Source organism: Cygnus olor, chromosome 12 (assembly GCF_009769625.2).
Source record: "Cygnus olor isolate bCygOlo1 chromosome 12, bCygOlo1.pri.v2, whole genome shotgun sequence".
NCBI classification, from domain to species: Eukaryota; Metazoa; Chordata; class Aves; order Anseriformes; family Anatidae; genus Cygnus; species Cygnus olor.
The window spans coordinates 9595745-9616045 of NC_049180.1; the positions used below are offsets into that span (position 1 = coordinate 9595745).

At 41.5% G+C, this 20301-nt stretch overlaps 2 protein-coding genes and 1 long non-coding RNA gene across 3 annotated transcripts; 2 read left to right on the forward strand and 1 right to left on the reverse strand.

The window, feature by feature from the left end:
* Positions 1 to 25: 25 nt before the first annotated feature.
* LOC121076676 (chemokine-like factor) lies at positions 26 to 3220 on the forward strand. The gene is made up of 4 exons (XM_040571193.1): positions 26 to 177; positions 308 to 466; positions 1126 to 1221; positions 2831 to 3220. The coding sequence occupies exons 1-4, from the start codon at positions 115 to 117 to the stop codon at positions 2933 to 2935; spliced, it is 423 nt and encodes a 140-aa protein (XP_040427127.1). The 5' UTR covers positions 26 to 114; the 3' UTR covers positions 2936 to 3220.
* Positions 3221 to 4005: 785 nt separating this feature from the next.
* CMTM3 (CKLF like MARVEL transmembrane domain containing 3) lies at positions 4006 to 18983 on the forward strand. Its single transcript, XM_040571192.1, has 5 exons — positions 4006 to 4202; positions 12475 to 12630; positions 14374 to 14469; positions 15706 to 15823; positions 17081 to 18983. The coding sequence occupies exons 1-5, from the start codon at positions 4089 to 4091 to the stop codon at positions 17107 to 17109; spliced, it is 513 nt and encodes a 170-aa protein (XP_040427126.1). The 5' UTR covers positions 4006 to 4088; the 3' UTR covers positions 17110 to 18983.
* On the reverse strand, positions 7665 to 12631 carry LOC121076677. Its single transcript, XR_005823658.1, has 3 exons — positions 11541 to 12631; positions 10665 to 10724; positions 7665 to 8644 (listed from the first exon to the last, which is right to left on the reverse strand). It is a non-coding gene; the product is annotated as an uncharacterized LOC121076677 (long non-coding RNA).
* Positions 18984 to 20301: the final 1318 nt, after the last annotated feature.

Sequence of the window (20301 nt, forward strand, 5' to 3'; positions counted from 1 at the left end):
ACCGCTTCCGGCCGGCCAGCGGGGCGGAGCGGGGCGGTTCGGGGCGGAGCGGGGCCGTTGGAGTCCCCGCCCGCCGGATCGCAGCACGGCAACGCCCGGCGGGGCCCCTGCGCCATGGCGGCGGTGGATGCCGGCTTCGCCCGCTCCCCGCGGGGCGCCCTGAAGCTCGGCCGTATGGTAGGGGCAGGGGCGGCGGGCGGGCTCCGTCCCCTCAGGCGGCCCCAGTACCTGAGGAGCCCTGCGGGGAGAGCTCGCTGCGGGGCTGCTCAGGGGTCGGCCTCTCCTCTCATCCCTTCTCTTCTCGCAGCTGGTGGCCTTCGTAGCGTTCGTCTGCTTCGTTGCCTCGAGAGCCCATGAAGCATACACAGCGCTTGCGATCATGGAAGTTATCATCACGTTGTTGTTCTTTCTACTGTATTTGCTAAAACTAGACAAAAGGATGACCTGGCTATTCTGGCCTTTGGCTGTAAGTATCGGCTCGCGTTCGAGGTGAAGCCTATTTTATGTGTGTTGTAATCTTGAATGGAAGACTGCTCGGAGAGTTCACTTGCAGGGTTAATTCGGTCCTTGTTTCTATGAAGTTAAAGCGAGAATAGTATTTCATTGTTGAGTCAGTTTTGCCCAACAGCAACTGTTGTGTTCTTTTGCACAGACTTCTAAAGAGCTGGTTTATATCAGTTAATGTAGGGGTGTGTTGTTTTTTTTAACAGTTCCTCCTGTCGTGAGTATCATTTGCTTAACTTTATAATACTGTACCTTTCATCCTTCACATGACAAATTAAATACATGCTTTCCTTAAATGTTAACGAGTTCTCCTCTTACATCTTTTTTTATTATTATTTTTTAATTTGCTTACTGTTTTAGTCTGTCAACTAGACTTGCAACAGAATTTGCATAAATTCGACTGCCAAAAAAACAAGAAGTGAAGACAGGTAAAATGAGGATGTTTTGTCATGAGTGCTCTTTTAACATCACGCCACTGGGTGTCACTATTGATCTTACACGGGTTTAATACTATTGTCACAGTAAATGGCAACTTTTTACTACTTGTACCATACTGGGAGCTATTCACGTTCTTCTTCAGGTGTGTATTTCACAATATTTTGCTTCCACTGCCTTTTTCAGGATATTTTCAACTCAGTGATAGCAGCTGTATTCCTCCTAATTGTGTGCCTGTTTGCAGTAATAATCAAGACCAACAAAGTGACACTGGCTGGAGGAGTAAGTAGGAAAATATTAATGAATTTTGATTCTTAAAATCAACATGATTTGGTATCCTTACATTTTGATAAGGCCATGAAAATAACTCTCTTATGGAAAACCAGTCACAAACAGACGTGAATTCACATTAACTTATCTCACTTAATCCCCAAATCAAGTAATTTAAAGACTTTACTGGATTTAGGAACTACTGTGTAGAAGTAGTACTAATGCTGAAAACAGTTAACTAATTAGAGTAATGTGCATTTACTTCAACAGTTAGAAATTCTAGGTGGGAGAATCTATAGTTGTTCTTGGACTATCCAGTGTGGTTACAGGATTTAAGAAGAAATGCCTGCTATCTTACTAAAAAGGGTTGAAACTTTTTATCAGATACGCTGGTACTTCCCTTGTGAAGTGTATATTATTTTTTCTGACAACCTGAGAAATTATGGCACTTGAAAAGGTCTTTTCATACTATGAAGACTTTTTTGTACTTATGATCAAACCAGTGTACTATCTTAAGAAACTGGTATTATTAATTTGAAGGAAAGCTAAAAAAAAAAAAGAGCAGTAACAAGCAGTGAGGGGGGAAAATCAGTTTTGAATATACTTCAGTCAGTTTCCTGAAATACAAGTCAACGTAGAATGTGACGAACAACCAAAAATAAAATAATAATGAACAGAACTTGTCACCTGAGTTTTTCAAAATCAGCCTAAGAGTCAGAGGGATGCAAAGCTGTTGCCCACATTGGTGCTGATAACTGACAACCTAAGCAAAAAGATTTCATGATAAATTGACAAACTATGGTAGAATATAATATATATTCTCAGCTACAAGATGAACATGAATTAAAGTTAAGTTGAAAGCAGAAGATGTTCCAATCAGCTAGTTTGAAAAACAAGTTTGGGCAGAACACATGACGTCCTCAATACTGGGAGAAAGAAAATTGCCCTTAGGCTTGTATTCCTTGGGCACAAACTGTCTTGAACTATGCTTTCCAGAAAAAGCTTGCCTTAGCATTACTCCTGCTGATCAGACAATTCAATTTTAAAACATGCTTGAATTAAAGGAAAGTGTGGAATCAGACTGAAAGGCAAGGGCTGAGAAGGTTAACTGCGCAGTCATTCTGCAAACACACTTTTCCAGATGCCTGCCCAAAGTCGTATTTTTAAACATTGATGTACATTTTCTTCGATTTCAAATGTTTCCAGTTCAGCGTTTCTGACAAGAGAAGCACTATCACTTTCCTTCTAGGCTTGTTTCTACAAATGCTGACTTTGCTCTGGGCCAGAAGTTAGACAGTTGTTGAAGACACAGAATTACTTTCTTTTTGGATAAAAGCATTGTCTTGCTTAATGCAGCATCATTAGCGTCACTTTCAAGGAGAACATTTCTAGCTCTTGAGACAAACATCAGACAAAGACATGGTGTAGACTGCTCTATGAAAGGTTGATGGGATTTAAATACCTAATTTATCAGCTGTCTCAAATCACACACAGATTTAGAAGGCCAGAAGCACCTTGGGGAGATGCAATTACTGCTTCTTTGAGGAACAGCAGATGAGTCACTATAGCAAAAGATAGAGGTTCTAAGAGAAAACTAATGTTATCATTGTTATTTTTGCAGGTGCTTGGTTTTATATTGCTTGTTCTCTGTGTTGTTGATGCAGTTCTTCTTTTCCAGAAGATTAGCATTAGTGGACCAAGAGAAAGGAGTGCTCCTGCAAAATAAGATTACTATTTTAGAAGAGTTTCTTAATTGATGATTGTTTTACTGTTCTCTTTTAAAGAATGTGTTTTCATGTGTTCACCTTTGAATTTCCTGTGCATTTCTCTACATTTTTGCAAGTATTGTTCATAAGTGTTATTACATCTATATATAGTTTCAGCGTTGCAATTTCACCAGTTTATACATCACAGAAAATTGTCTTTGTGTTTTTCTAAACTTAACTACATCTTCATCTGGATGAAAATTAATTTCATAATTGTCTTTCTGTAATAAAAAGATTTACAAATGGCCCTGAATGCATTATTTCACGTTATTTGTCAACTGTACTTAAAAGTAGAAGTTATCAGCAAACAGCTTAGGAACAGATTTTTTCACCCTTACTTGTGTTCCCCATTCCACAGATCCACCTCCTAGGTGGTGAGCATCAGGCTGTGCGAATGTTTTATTGCTGAGACCTTTTGATCCCTGAATTTTCATTTTTATGTCTGTAATAGTGTTGGAAGTAAGTCTTCCGTAGCAATCACAGCAGTGCTGCGGTGTTAACATGCAATGCAGATAACAGATAAAATGAAGTTTGTGTCTTTCGTCACACACTATTACAATGTGTGTGAGGGTTGCTGCTACAACTGATTTTATGCTCAGAAAGCCCATCATAAATTTAGGCATCATCTGAGCATTCAAATTAAAGGGCAAGCACCCGTGTGAGGGAGAGTTTCAAGGTAGATGCAACACAATAGCCAAAAGCAAACGAATAAAAGGCCTTGTGCTGCGGAAAGGGAACTTGCAGCTGAACACTTGAGGTACCAAGCTGGGGGAAGAGGCCGCCTGGGTCACCCAGCGCAGGAGTGAAAACATCAGGAGTGCAGGGGGAAGATGAAGGCGGGGGGGACAAGGTGGTGAGGGAGGAGGTGCTGAGGGGCAGCCGAGGTGCTGACGGAGGACCGAGGTGCTGAGGGGGACGCTGCCCCCTCAGGCTCCCTCCCGCAGCCGCCGCACCGCACCCCCCCACCCCTCAGATTTGGGGGTGCTGAAACTTTTTTTTTTTTTCACGTTTCCGCATTGTCACGATTTCCGCTTCCCTCCTTCAGAAAAAAAAAAAAAGGCACCAGACCGAGCCGCCCGCGCTCCTCCTCGCCAGCCCGCGGCCGCCGCAGCCATGGAGGAGCCCGAGCCGGGGGCCGGGGCCGCCGCCCCGCCGGGGCTGCGCTCGCTCCTGCCGCCGCGGGACTTCCTCGGCTCCCGCAAGGGGCAGCTGCTGCTCGCCGAGTCGGTAAGGGCCGGGGGGGAGGCGGCAAGGGCCGGGAGGGGGCTGCAGCCTGCGGGGTGCTGCGGCCCCGGTGCAGGCAGAGCCCGGTGGGGAACTGGGAGAGGGGCCGGAGCAGCACCCTCTGCGGTTTTTATCTCATTCTGACCCATTTGCACGGTGCACCCAGGCACCACAGTGCCCGGGTATATGCGTTAACTGCTGGTGCTAGCACGGGGCACAGGGCATCCTGCGCTGCCTGGTGCGGATCTAACTCGGTAATTAATAAGTGCCCTTCTGCGGGGGATCACAGCCTCTAGCCTTCGGTGCTGAGCTCCCTCAAAGCCCTGTTTGTCCCTGATCACCCAGGAGGACACAATGGCTCACCCCAAGGAAGTCATTTACTATTAACATACCGAATAATAAAGAACGAACTTGCTGTGGAAAAACTGCTCCCCTAGAACTATGCTATGGTTTTCCTTAGGGTCAAGCTCTGAGGTCTGGGCTGGCAGTAATTGCAGGCCTTTGCCTGTAAAGGTCTTCAAGTGTTACACCAGCAAGTAAAATATCAGAAAGCCTAACAGATGAACAGTTCTCAGCCAGCAGGCAAAGAGGGAATGTACCCACATGGGTAGTGGGTATTTAGGAACCAAAAGTTAAACTGACAGTTAAGTGATTGAAATAACTTTTAGCATCATTTAAACTTCTCAATTTCCAAACACGAAGTTTTCTGTAATTTTAGCAGGAGATTGACAGTTTTGACAGCAGGTAGCCAAACACCAAGACCGCCCAAACCAGCAATCAGTATGTTTAAGATCTGTAACATGTCTGTGGCTATCCACTGCGCTAGCCCAGAGAAGGAAATAAGGCAATTCAAACAAGAGAAAGGAAAGGGCCAGCAGCACAGGCAGGCTCCTGGCTGCCCTACACAGCACAGTACCCACGGTGATGGGTGATGGCAAGGGGCCAGGCAGCCCTTCCCCATCGGCTCCTGTGAACCTTTGGTCTGTGGGCACAGTCCTGGGGCAGGCAGCGAGGGGAAGCAGCCTGGCCCCGTAGGACTGGCATTGAGAGGACCCTGCTCGTTCAGGAAGTGAGGGCGATTTCTGCGGTGGGGAATCCACGCCTGGGGCTGGGTAGCCACAAGTCACGGGGCATGTTAGCTCTGCTAGGAAGCCTTAAAACTCCACATACCCCTGCTCCCTATTCATACAGCATCTGTAGCTGACAAGAAACACATTTAGATGATACCAAAGCCCAACCAACTTTGCTCCTTTGGCACCTATTTTTGTTACGCACTATGACATATACTGGAATTCCTCATACAACCTCACAGCCAGCAAATGACGACTTCCAGGGTGCCTGGCTTTTTAACATTTCTGATTGGTGACATATTTGAGGAATACTGTTCTGGTCATGGGGTCAGACTTACCCTTCTGTTGACAGAGAGAAGTACTGATTATGCCTCTTCAAAGTAATAAAAACTGCTGTGTCCTGAAACAATAGGGATTTATCCTTTGTAAGGCCATTTAGGGCTTCCTGAGGGTTTGGCGGGCTGAAAGCAGCTCTAAGATCCATCTGTCGAAGCTGCAGTGTAAGCTTTCTGCAAGCTCCTTGCAGGCCAGCCCACATGTTTAGGATGACGTTTCTTGGCAGAGGGGAGGCAGCAGTAGTTTCTCTCCAGTAGCATCAGCTTTGCCAGAAGAAATCCCTGAAAACAACGCAGACCCCTGAAAAAAATCCAGTCTGTATACAATTAAAGAAATACAGCACCAGATATTTGAAGATGAGTCCAAGTTAAATCTATCATAGTTTAAATCTGCGTTTCAGCTTTAGCTTTCCATTTGTTGCATTAAATGTCTGATTCCTCCTCTTTGACAGTACTCGGGTTGGGCGAGGTCCTGCATAAATGCATGTAAATTGTATTCATGGAATGCAGATTTTGAACAGCATCTTTTATTCAGAAAAAAAATGGGGTTCTCATTATTGCTACTGAATCTCTCTCATTATTCAGCAGCTTGGCAAGTCACAAGAAATACACTTTATTTTTCAGTCATTAAGGTCATGTAAATATTAGCACCCCTGCAGGTAGTTCAGAGGTTCTTTGTTCAACTACTGAGAATGCCAAATAATTTTATTTCAACATCAAAAAAACAAACCATCATATTCTGAAAAGTATCATACCACCAAAGCAAAGAAGCAACTTGCAAATATATCTGGGGTAGATGGCTATACTTCTTTTCAGTCTATGGCTGCAAAGGAACAGAATTGGGCTTCAGCAAATTCCTTCAGCCCAATGATCTTGCTGCTAGCGCACTTGGTGGCAGTAACTCCATTAAATTGTCTTGTTTTGTCCAATAGACCTGGCTGACATACGATCAGTTCAGCTGTCATAAATTAGAGCAGACTGACAGACTTCATGAATTCAGACAACTGCCACATTCAACCGCTCCTTAATTTGCACCGTTTGAGGTCTTGGTAGACACAGAAGACAATGTGGCCTTTCTTGGAGGAAGCAAGCCCCCAGCCTTCACAGAACACAGCCAAGGAAACGGAATTAGCCTCACAGCCTGCCACATGCACAGCACTGGTACCATGAGCTCTGGGACGTCCCGGAGGAGAGCTGCACAGAGCTCCAAAACGGAGCCTTCCGGGCAGGACTGCAGAGCTCAGAGGGAAGGAAACTGCCAGAGCCGGCTTTTAAAAAACATTTTTAAAATGTTCTTAAAATAACATTTGCGCACGTTCTTCTAAGAAGTGAAAGAGCACCCAAACACTGTCAGCATCCAGTCTTTGATGTCAGCATGTCAGCTGCTCTATGGGCTACCAAATCTGGGCATTCTGGCACTTCCTCTAGAACAAGTTACGCTGGTGATGAAACTAATTACAGCTAGAAGCTTAATTATCATCTCAAATTTTATTCAGAGAAGGAAGCTGTTTTTCCCCCTGCTCCTTTGCCTTTTGATCTTCCTACCTTATGAATTTTTTATCCCATCTGGGATAGCTACATAGCCACAAAGGTGCAGCAACATCAAATACGTATATAAGCTTTGCTGTCTCTCTCCTGATCCTGTTTATGCTGTCTGGCTCCACTGCTTTCTAATCACCACTCTCTCTCTGACAAGGTTAATTTTATTTTCCTTTCTAATTTCTCCCCATACCATATCTTCTGTATACTTTAAAACTCATTTTAAGCTGTTCATTTTTCCTAAATATTCAAGTTGCCATGTTGAAGGCCAACACATCATCCATGTTGACCTCCTCCATAAGAGGCCTGTTTTCCAGTTCCCTCTGTCTCATGTTGGAACCATTGAACAGCCATGCTCATAACCCAGAAGCCAGTATGCAATGGCATTACAAATTGTGTAATAAAAATATGACTACATAAGGTTGTCCTTTGTCACCTTTGTGACAACACAAAGGATGTAGAAATTGTTTTATCTGTTTTTTCTTATTTTCCTGTCTGTCTCCTCTTATCTTTTCAGTCTTCTCTGAACTGTACTTCATAACTGAAATTTCCAGCTGCTCTGTGTAAAGCCTCCCTTGAAGACAAGCCCTGTGACTTTCTCTGGGTGTGTAGCCAGGCAACCCCTGCCGCTAACTCTGGGTGGACCAAGAACCAAGGTGACTCCACAAGGAACATGAAGTAACCCAACAGTAGAGACCCCTAAGATATCTCTGTCTCTGCTAGTGAACAATAACAAAATACACAGTTGTCCAAAAGACATCACTACTAGTCACTTTTTAAACTGTTTAAGCAAACCTGTTCTTTTCTGTGGAGGGGGAAATGAGCAGCACACATTTGGCCACGCAGAGCAGCAAGTGAAGTACAGCAGGGCGTGTGTAGTTGTGTACAATGATGTAAGCTGTTTCCTGGCATCCGTGTCATCCCCCATGGGCTGGAGTGGGTCTGTTCTCCATGCACAGGGGAGACAAACGCCTTCACATCCTGCCTCTGACCTCAGCACTTCAGCAGTCTTCCCTTAAGGAGCACGTTGCTTTAATCGCACTAAGTAATTTTATTTTATACCTTACATTGAAAGCTGGTTATGCAATAAAGTATAGCCTTCATAGTGTCTGGCTGGTTTAAGAAGCCCAGAAATACACTATTAAGTAAATGTTGCATGGGAGAAGTTTACTGTGTCAAATACAATACCCAGAGTTCCTTTTTAAAAAGTAATATTTAATTATATTTTTAATTGACTGTGTACATTTCCACAAAAAAAAGGTGCTTAGTGAAAAACTGAGCCTCTTCTTTTGACAAGACTTTTTATATTCATACCATTGCCAGAGCATGAAAGGATCTTGTTCTGTCCTTTGCTGAACAAGAGCTTTTTGCCTCCAAATATTCCTCCACAGCAAAAGTGGCAAGGATCACACTAACCTTTCAGCAGGAGGGCAGGAACAACTCAGACTCCTGAACTGCTATCAATCACAAGGATGTAATTCCAGGAGCAAAAGAAAAACCCCTGTGTAAATACAAATTAACGCAATTGATAAAATACTCCTCCTTTCTCACCCCCCAAAGCAGCAGTGCTTTCAGAGGCTGAAAGTGCTAGAAATAAACTTGCAACTGCATTGAGCCTCACAAACTTCCTCTCTTTTTTTAGCAGACATAGAGCTGTTAGAGAAATGACCTCTCTGAAATGAATGTTTAAAAGTGCAACTTCAGTTTTAAAAAAAAAATGAAGCAAGTGTGATCATTCGACAGTCTTTAGAGGGGTCAGGCTACATTCTGAAGGTTACTTTGATGTAGTCATTTTAGAGCAACTTTCAGTTTGCTAGATATTTGTCTCAAAGACTTGAAATCTGGAGAAGTAAATAAATAGGTGTTCGTTATTTCTGGGTACAAACTGGCCCATCAGTGTTTTTACTGGGGGAAGAGAAGTGTATTTTAAAATTATCAAGTTTTCAGATTGTATCAACTCCTTCACTTACTAGCACTACAATTAAAAGGTCAGATGATAACAAGTTACCTAGTCACTTTTATATTTCAGAAAACAGAAAAAATAGTCTTAGATAATAATATTGTTAGGATATTGCTCAGGGAGTCCGTGCACTCCACCCATCAGAAGGGGAAATGAGCTCTACAAGAAGAGAAATGAGAAACACAGTCAAAAGCTGACAGCTTTGTGTGCTCTTGTATTATGCAGAACTGTCCCCAAGTTACAGAGCAGATCTGGCATTAATATCCATGTCAGGGCTCTGACATAACCACCAGACAAACAAAGCAAGAAAGCCAAAGAACAAGTTGCAGCACAGCAGCCACCACCTGACAGAGCCATCAGGCACCTCCTTCCTTTTGTTTCAAATTTTCTTCCCAAGCCTTGCTGCTTCCCTCCGAGTGCCTTCCAGCCTCACCTCCTTGAAGGCTCTAACATCTAAAAATATTGTCTATCAAACCTTCATTTTCAAAAGCTGATCCACTATTTTGTGGGTGGGTATTTCGCTTATGTGCTAGTAAATAAAACATTCCTCAGACCTTTTCAGGCTCTGAACACCTCTAAAGTAAGGAATGAATAGAGGAGCAATTATCACTCTTCGTGTTGGATTCTTTCCCTTTTACTATTATCATCAATAACTACTGAAATCAAGGGAACTCTTGCAATTCAAGGGTTTTCAATCCAGCCCTGACATGTCCTTCCTGTGCACGATAGGATGCTGACAAGTAGGGTAAGGCATGGAAAGCTCTGAGTGGCTGGACCCCAACCAGCAGTCATTTTGGTGTTTGAGCTGGGAGTATGATTACCATGTATCAGGGTTAAGGAACAGGCAGGAGGAGATTGCTCCAATTCTATCAAGAACTAAGGGATTTGTGCGAGCAAGTAACTAGCCAATTGACTAGATTTTATAATGGACAAGTAATACTTCTCCAGATGCCATCTTCTCTGGATGGGACCAAATTAGAAAACCATAACGCTCAGGCTGATCCTTTCATCTGTTCAGCAGCTTATTTTTAACCCAAACAGGAATACTGTCATCACACCAGCACAGAGGAACAGGAAAAGTCCCCTTGGCGTGCTCTTGACATGAAACGTGGTTTGTGTCCTGAGCTGTGTTGCAGCACCTGAAGCCCTGCTGTAGAGTGCTTCCAACTGCTGCAGACCTGCTCAGGGCCACCGGGGTGAGGGGAAGAACATGGGAACCTCAAATTACACAGATTACCATACGGCTGATCTTAAGAGAACAGAAAGGCCCTTCATTTTACCTAATAATTAATGCTTCTGACAGAAAACCTTTTTCACGGTTTAAAGGCAGCACAGGAGTTACCGTATCAAATGGAACCGAGGTCAAAGTCATCTCTGCTGCGCTTCATGAACTTACAGATCTGAAATTTGCCTCTTTACCTCCCCTCACTGCTGTCATATGATGTATTATTTAACATTTAATGCATTTAATTCTCTCATAAGGGATCTGCGAAGTGTAGGTCAGGTCTAACTTTCTCATGTTGGAAGGGTTTTTCCTTGGTTGGACCTACCCTGAACGTACCTGCTGCTGTTCATCCCTGAGTATTTCTCTGTCTCTGGATCACAGCCATCACACACTTTCCTTTAGCCAGAAAAAAAGGGAGAGATTTTTTTTTAAACACCAGGATAAACACGAAAGAAATGTCCTATCTACATAGCGATTTTTTTTGAACCTAGAAAACTTGAAACCAAGTCTAAATTATGTTCCACAAACGTGGGTGAACCAGATTCACAAAACTGAAGTTATTTCTGTTCTCATTCCTTGGGTGGTGGGAAGGGATGGGCAGTATGACAAGAAGGAGGAAGAAGTCCTCTCTCCTCCTATCAGTTCTCAAGTTCTGTTACATCCATCTTCTGTTCAAACAATATGTATTACTTTTCATTCACAGAAATAAAATAACATAGAGGATAAGATACATCAAATGAGTTCCCTCCCACTATATGAAAACTCTGGAAAAGCCTGCAAAGAGGTTATTCAAGCAATAGCAAATAATAGTAAGATAAATAACAACAAATAGGATAAATATTAACAGACAACAGCCCTCAATGTGGAAATGAACTCTATATAATAAATAGAACCATCTTTCTACAACTTAATGAAACAAGAACTGCAGAGAGGCATTTTTAAGATAAATACAGTATCTTTCTGAAATGTCATATCCTTTCAAATTCACCACCCAGTCCTAATGGATCAAAACAATATACTCCAGTTGCTATAGTCCTGGTCAAGAACTGACTGCTTTTACAGAATTTAGAATAAAGGCTTGTTAATTTATCAAATTAAAAAATCATTTCAATAGGATTGAACTGCTTATTTGCCCACTATACGTAAATGGGCTCTTTTGATGCATGCACGTGAGGGTTGACTGATCTCTCATAGGAGCAATTAATGCCTTACCTTTCAAATGTAATGAAGGTATTTATTGAAGTACAGGTGGTTCACAGGAACACACACTAGCAACAATCAAATAAAGCCATAGTTATGAAATTTAATGAGGGAAATGCACTGATCATCTCTGTCCAAACATTTGTGCTTTTTGAGAACCCAAAAGTCCCAAGGTCCCAAAGCCCTCAGAGGTACCATGTAGGAGAGAAATATGTCTATTTTTAGGATTAGATGAGTGAGAATTCTAAATTCCCAATTTAGAATTAAAGTTGAGAAAGTCCTGCTAATCTAATACTCAAACGGTGTCTACTGCTATGGTGACCAAAAACATATCTGAGCACCCAGGGCAGAAATTTGCTGCCCAGAGGAAAGGTGGAGTACAGCAGCTCAGGTGTAAATTAGTACATAATAAATGCACTTAGAGAAAGTGTTTTTATTTAATATGCTAGCTAGACAGTTGTTTACACTGGGAAACTAGAACCAGAGATGTACAGAAATCACGTAACTAATTCTCAGGTCTTTTCTATCCATCAACAGAAGACTTACTTTCTTTCAACTCTAAGAAGATTATAAATGCTAAGCTACTTTGGGCTATCTGAACTAAGATTTGTGTTTCAAATGAGAACTGTCATAGTTGAAAGCTTAAAGCTCTGTTTGCTTGGCAATGTTCCACTCTATTTTCAGAATTATGTTACCAGAGTTGCTTACAATCCAGAGCAAATTATTGACTCAGATAGGTGCAAATGCATCAAGCTGTCTGGAAAGTTAATTTTACATACACTGAAATAAGTGACATTAGATTTATTCCTCAACAAACAAGAATATTCATTTGGTGCAAGAAAAGTGGGAAGCAAGATATGCCATCACCAGCAGAGTAACACTTCAAAGCTGCTCAGCTGCCTGAGGCTTTTCCATGCAAATAACTAGTGTTTTCCTTTTACTGTAGGTGCTGTCATTTATCATCTTTATCTGCTATATTGCATCTTTAGCTGCCTCTTTCATGATGGCACCACTCCTAGAATTTCTGCTGGCGTTGTTTCTTTTTTTTGCCTATGCCTCTAAACTTAATGAGAAGTTCAAAGGACTCTACTGGCCTTTGACGGTAAGTGAAATGTGAAATATAAGCACAGATTTAATTGTACAGTAGAACATCAGAAAAGGGACTGTACTGGGGTTTAGGCTGGCTGCTAACAATTTTACCTTCTTACAAGACATATGTCCATATTACCTCTCATTCAAAAGGTCCCAAAGCATTCTTTAAACTCTGCTCTACTATATACTTTCTAGGTGTTGACACAAAACACAGTTTTACTAGAGCACAGAATTTATGCCTGATTCTGGGCAAATGGTTTAGCATTTAATTTTCAAAAGCAGCCAATATCAGCCTGACCAATGTTGCCACCCTTAAAAATGCAGAAACTGAGGCACGCTGTGTTGTAATGCATCTACTTCACTAAAATGTTTGAAAATTCTCAGGTAAATGCTGTTCAGATGCAGTCATACTCACATGCAAACGGGTAACTACGTTTGTTAAGTGGGGATGTCCTGCAGCTCTTTTTGGCAGAGTCTCACACACACAGTCACTGGCTACTCATTAGGGAGTTTTCCGGTTTGCAGTTGCAAGTAATTACTGTTCAATGACCGCTGGATGTCTCTGTTGCTTCAAACATACATTATTAAGGGAACATTTATCTAACAGTACACACACTTAAAAAAAACACACTAATCCAATCAATTTGGGTTCTCTTTTGATACAGTCTAGCACAAGTTCACCCTGGTGAGATTTGAATGGGAGCTCTCAATGTATAAAAGGAGCATTAGCAAGGCCTTTAGTAGATAAAACAATAGCAGTGACTGACTACGAAAGTTTGCATGCTTTTCAGATGGTTATCTCAATTTCACCATCCAGAACTACGACAAAAAAGCATTTATGTTTATTAAATCCATTACTATAATATACTCCAGCCACAGAATGTAGATAACTGACCTCAGTCTGACTCCAGAGGAATCAAGTTTCTTGTAGAATTTGTCTCTTGAGACGGTATCTTATCCATCCATCTGTTCTGAAAAGGCAGAAGATCTAATTGTGAACAGAGGTCAAGATACCATTCTTCCACTCACATGATTTACACATGCCCTAGGAATCACAGTTCTTCATTTAATACACAGTTCACAGATACGGCTGCTCGAGCACATCGCTGCTTGTATTAGAGGGCATGGCCCTTGCCCTGCAGAGCTACGGCAGCACATATTTCTATGATAAAAATCAGTACGTTCACTTCAGGCTAGCTGCAGGAGTCCCAGGTATACATACTAATATAAATGATAGTTTTAACACTACAAGTGTTTATTTCCTGAATGAGGAGTTCCTACAGACAGGGCTAATTCTGTACAGAAGCAAGCACACACTTGTGCAGTTTTCATCTTGCCTTCTTCCCATACGCAGTGGTACACCTGCAGAGCACTTGGTACTGCAGTTCTGCTTACAAGTGAAACTTTTTAAGGCATGTCAAATGATTCTTCTATTAGCCCTTGCAATGCCTCGTGTGAAATGTCACAGAAAGATAGCCCTTGAAGAAAGGTCTAAGTGCGATAAAGGGAGGCATTATACCAACATGTGTAGGAGCAGAAGCTAATGCTAAGATTTCAGTCATCTTTCATTTAAAAATCTTTCCCAGATGAACAACTCATCTGCTACAAATACCATGCTGTATTCACACTTCAGCACCAGGCAAGTCCAGTGACTTAACACCAAACATTTATAATTTTTGAAGCGATTCTTAGAAGAGTTTGTATTTTGAAATTACGTGACTGATCTGACAATGCAAGATGGCTTATTTTACAGGATTTCTTGCGCTGTGTCACCGCTGCTGTTATCTACTTCGCCATTTCAATCGCTGCTGTCTCAAAATACAACGATGGAGCATCTAAAGCAGCAGGAGTAAGTAGATGTGAGCTTCTCACTTAAGTATTTTGGTGAATTGCATATGCACATGCATCAGACACAACTAAATTTTGACCCCACTGCAAGTAGTAGAAGCTTCTTCAATTAACTAAGTAAAGAATTTGCCTAAAGCAAGGAAGAAATGGCCAGTTATTTAGAAAAACAGGTTTTGAATCAACGAATAGCTGTTTTCATCCAAACACTGCTGCTCAAAGTTAATTGTACTACTTTGGGAAGGCACCTATTCTGCTTTTTAATTTTACCAACTGTAATATGAACATAAAACTTATCTGTTCCTGAAAAAAAATACTTGAATGAAGGGGAAATAATAATAATACATGTAACTGCTAAGGATGATCCAAATTAAGTAATTCCAACCTTGTGCCTCTACTGCTTAATTTTACTTGGATGAGTTGAAACAAGAGCAGTGTCATTTTACCCTCCAGGATATGGACTGTCCAGGCAAGAGCCTTCATTGTCAGCATTTTCTGTTCAGAAATAAGATACAGCCTCTACATCTGCAACTTGACTCTTGGCATCAATAATTTATACATCATAAATAAAATTTGCATGAAGACATTAGAAGACAGGGAAGAACAATACCCAGTACTGTTAGCCGCCAATCTTTACCAAGCAATCCCAGGTCATACACAATTTCACAACAAAGATCTCGTTGTAATTTTTGTCACTCTGTTTAGACATGGAACAGTGCAACACAGTACTTACCATAGCTGCTGCTTTGATACTGAATAGGTAACTCCAGAATCATTGTATCTCAACCCAATTCATGCTGCAATAGACATGTGTCTCTTTGCAAATAAGTTAAAAAAAAAAAAAAAGTATTTCTAGGGAAACTGAGGTGATTTGGCAGTAGTAAAGAGATGCCTTGGGATAGTGGCAGTGTAGGTTACGTTCTCCTGTGGTACCTGGCACAGGACACTCAGAACACATGCGGAGCCACAGAGGGATGTAGCCCAGGGAAGGGCTAAGTGACCCACCTGACAGAGCAACTGCAGGGATCACTGCTCAGGCTCCCAAAATAGCTCTCTAGTTAGTTAGTTGATGCCAGCCAGTCACAGGGCTTTTCCCTTCCCCATCTTTTTAGAGTGGGGCAAGCCAAAATCAAGCCCAAGTTTTTCTCAAGAAATTTTCTTTTGTTACTTAAGCTTATTCTGGTTTGTCATTGATAGACATGAACTGTTGTTAAGGATAATAATATTTTGCTGTTTTTAGGTATTTGGATTTATAGCCACAATAGTGTATGCTATTGATTTCTACATAACGTTTAATGACCTGGTTACTTTCCTCAAGCAAGGCAGTTCTGAGTCCCCTGAAGAGCGCAAGTCAGAAGGTAGGTAAAATTCCCCGTGTTGGTCATACAGCACATAACATGAGACTTCCTCCTCTATTCACCCTCATATGAGAGCAAGAGCACTCAGACAGTAAAAAGAGTTTCCATTCTTGGCTACTTGAATTTTCTATGCCTTGAGCAGGCTGAATTATGAAGCTCCTCAGTCTTAAAACGTAACAACTGGAATTTTAATTATTTATAAAGATACTAGCAAGCCAAGAATTTGAAGTTTAGTTTCTCACAGTTTTGTGCCATCTACCTTCGAAAGTTCCCTAAATCCAACTGTAGAAGTTACCGTGTGGCAGACATTTTTCCCCTCCCATCAAAATGTCTTAGTTTAATTGTCCAAAAAGCTCTTTTCTCTTCATCATCACAACTTATCCCAGAAGATACACAGTAAAGCTAACAGTCATTTCCAGATATTTTAGTAGACTGTTAAGTGCTTCTAAGCTTTAGGCCAAAGAGACTAAGGAAAGACGTAAGTGAACAGATCACAGGAAACAGACTGTTAGAAAGACAAGAACTTTCTTCCCACAAACTGAAATTACCTCAGAACAAAATCAGGTGATTAGGGTATAAAATTAGGCTAAATATTGGGTCATTTGCCTAGAGATGGAGAGAGAAACATATCAACTTACAAACAGGTAGTCATGCAGCTTTGTGTTAGTGATGTGACCAAGAAAGAGCTTTGCCCAGCAGCACGGCTCCTCCAGCACAAAAACCCACATTCATGCTGTGACTCAACTGCAGAGGCCAGGAATCTCTTGCTTCTTGCAAGCCCAGTCTCAAGCTTGGGCAAATGTATCTCTATAGGCCTATAGGGATTTCTTAATGCCCTAAAGGTTCTGGCTTTCAGATCCGTTTAACTGGCAGTGCATAACCGTGACCCACAGCAAAGAGCAATATTCTAGTACAGGAAGCACATCTTAAGCAGACTTCCTCTTGGTGGTCATGCTAACAATATCTTTGTGACTTCTTTCATTGGAACCGTTATCTCTCTTGCCACTGTCTAAGTGCCTCTCAGCAGCATTTCACAGGTCCTGTGAAATACTAATTCAGGCTCTATCAGGTTAGCAAGCACTGTCATTTTAAAAGCTTCCTCCTAAATATGCCACATCCTTCAAAGCAGACACCCACAGAGAAGCAGTAGGTCTCTCTCAGTAAGAGCTAAAGCTGCTGCAGCTTCTAGTTTATGTTTTCGTTATGACGATTTTTTGTTTGGTTGTGTTTTTTTTTTATTATTATTATTAATTTCAGATGAGGACTCTGATTCTGACTCAGACTGAAAAGCCAAACACCAACGAAGCGTGAAGGGAAGATGATCAAGCACCTTCCTCTCTGCTGAATGCACTGCCAATTGAAACGTCTCCCTCAATTCAGCCTTGATATCCTCTTTCCACTTCACTGTTCATGGAATCACCAAAGCATAGGGCAGTGATGTGGAAAAGGATGCTATTCCCAATGCCATTAAACACTCTGAGAAATAAGGATTTACAGTACAGATTCTACAGATTTCAACCTGTTACAGAGGTCTGTATCCAAACAAAACGCCGCAGTTCTCCATTGCCCCTCATTACTCAGCACTACAATGTACTGAGTAAATGAGAACATAGTATTTGAAACTTATAGCAGAGCTTTTAATATGCTTTCTTAATTCCAAGTCTTTAACACTTATAGCTTTAATACTTCTTGCTGTGCCAAAGAAGAGAGGCCCAGAATGCCTCTCATTTATATTTTTCTTGATTAACTAATAATATTTCTTTATCTAAAGTCTGAGCATTCCACTATCTCAACCATATCAAGGCATTGATTATAGTCAACGTATTGGTTTCAATACATGAGTATCTACTGCCTATCTCTGACAAGAAATGACAACTGGAAATCTGCAACAAGAACAAAACTCAAAGTGTAATTGTGCCTCACGTTAGCTGGCACATCAAGCATTCACTATCACTTTTGAAGCTGCCTGGATAGGGTCACATTCCTGTCTTCTGCAATTTCACCAAAGATACGAGGTAGAACAGAAGAGGCATCAACTTACTCTCCCCTTCCCACCATTTGCATGCAAGCCCTCATACACGTTTGGACATACTGGTAAAGAAGGCTTGCCAAATACCATCCAACAACACTATCTGCTCATCAAAGCCTGCAAATATCGGTGTGCAAGATAGCCCTATTTGATCTCATGCTCTGTGTTGCGAATACTGGTTCTCAAATGAGAAGTAGCACTGCAGTTGGTCTGCTGGCTCACAAAACTATCTAAAAAACTCAGGATACCTGTGCCCCCGAGGACATTTCCTTCCCACTGTGAAGAGGCAAAAAAGTCAACCTCCAAACTAAAAAACATCTGCAACAAAATTTATTTTCCCAGCCCTCCCTCTCCCCTTCCCCTACCATCCTCTGAAAGGGCAATTTTTCTCTTGATCTAATATTTTGAGGGAAAAACCTTCTGAATTTCCATGAGTTCATGTTTTCTTGGGTAGCACAGCCTACCTTGAAATGTGCGTCCACATGTAAACATGTATTACTTGGAAAAAGCATGGCATGCTTCTCATATATGGCATCAGGTCTATTACAAAGAAACCTGTATACATTAAAAAGATTAATATAGCACCAGAACAGGTGGCTTTAACAAAAATAATTAAAATGAGAGCAGATGGTACTAACAGAGTAAATGAAAAACAGAGCTAGAACAATAAAGGCAGATTTCATTTGGAACAAAATGACCGCTTGGGTTCCAATTCCCTGCTAGCAGCTGGCTGCTAACAGGCAAAAGCATGGTACCTAACAGCGAGCTGGTGCTTGGGAAGGTGCTGGCCAGATTCAGAGATGTCTGACAGGCAGCTTCTACAACTCCTGTTTCCAGACCACTGAAGGAATAAAAGCAAAACAAATGTTTGCTTCCAAATGTGATAAATACTCTTCGCTTTTCTGAGAAGGAGTTCTTTGGGCCTTTTCCTGTATGAAATCCCATATTTCTTTCCTATCTATTGTTGTGTTTTACTGACACTCACTGTGACGTCAGGGGACCTGGGCTCATTTTTATATTCGATTGTTTTGTACATATATATTTTTTTAAATGTACTGCATGTCACAGCTGGAAACTAGTACATGGTTAATATTTAGAAACCATGTTGGATTAAACCTCTTTTAATAGAAATTTGGGCTTTCTTTACTTATTTTAACATCTCATTTTACTGCCTTGCCTCTGACCAGCAGGAATAACCGTGTTTCGGCAAACTTCAACACAAAGGACTCCACGTGCTGGGGAAGCAGCTGATAGCACAGAGCCAGCACCCGGAGACCAATTACACATGGTTACACGTCTTGCGAGGAGAAACAACTTCTCTACTATAAAAAAAATAAACCAAGCATTAGTTTTAGCATATTTAGTAGACATCAGAGATACACTGAGCTTACTTGGCAACCAATAACATGGTAAATAACATTCCCTTCGGGTTTACCCTTCAGAGATACCTTATCACTAGAAAACCAACAGATTTTAAGTTACATTTTCATATCGGAATATACAAAATCAACAGAAGAGGCAAACTTTCCTGTTAGTTGCTTCGGGACTACTTTATCAGGCACGTATTGAATAGCCTGTTTATTGTTATTATTTATTACTCTGAATGGTCAGAGGGTAAAACAAAATTTAGATGTATTCAAAAATTTTCATTTTAGCTTCGATTATCCTGAAAAAAAGAAAAAAAGAAAACAGTGATTCCAATGTTCATTTTGACCAGGTAATACTTGTGCTTTCATTTTATATATTTTGGATGTTGTCCATCACATCTTGTGAGCCTGATCTATTAAGCAGTCAATTACAGTCTTTCCAGGGGAACGAGGTCAGCCTTCACTGTTTAGAAGTTAGACAGAATAAACATTTTTCTATTCAACTGCTGACAAGCTTCTCTTGACCAAGGAACACCACATCAGCAGCAATATGCCGTTATGTCCAGCACTAATTGTTTGTTTTCTTAAACACTATCAATTACATTATGGTCTGATCTCTAAGCAGATCCAATAGATGCTACACCACAACTCATTAAAATCTACCGCTGCTGACAACCTCTCACAGGCAAAAAGAACTGGTCTATCTTATAGAAGAGTTGTACAAGCACATGACCCTCCACAGTGAATCCCTCTGTAAAAGCTCATCAATCATGTCCCCGCCACTGTCTACCCCCCACACGCTCATGTGACTGTCAAGCATGTCATCCATATTCCCAAATCTTCCCACAACGTTCATTCAACCATCTGTGCATTTCCTCATTTCTTACCCTCTTAACTCCCATGCTTTCACCTTGCACCTAAAGCAGCTGAATGCCCCAAATCTAGATCAAACCAAGGTCACCAAGGTAAGATAACACAACCTTCACCCTACGAGGTGGTAGAGCATTACCTACTCACTCTGGCATTTCAGCCCCCAAATCCTTTTCAGTCCAGAACATGCTGCTGCAAACCACAAGATACAG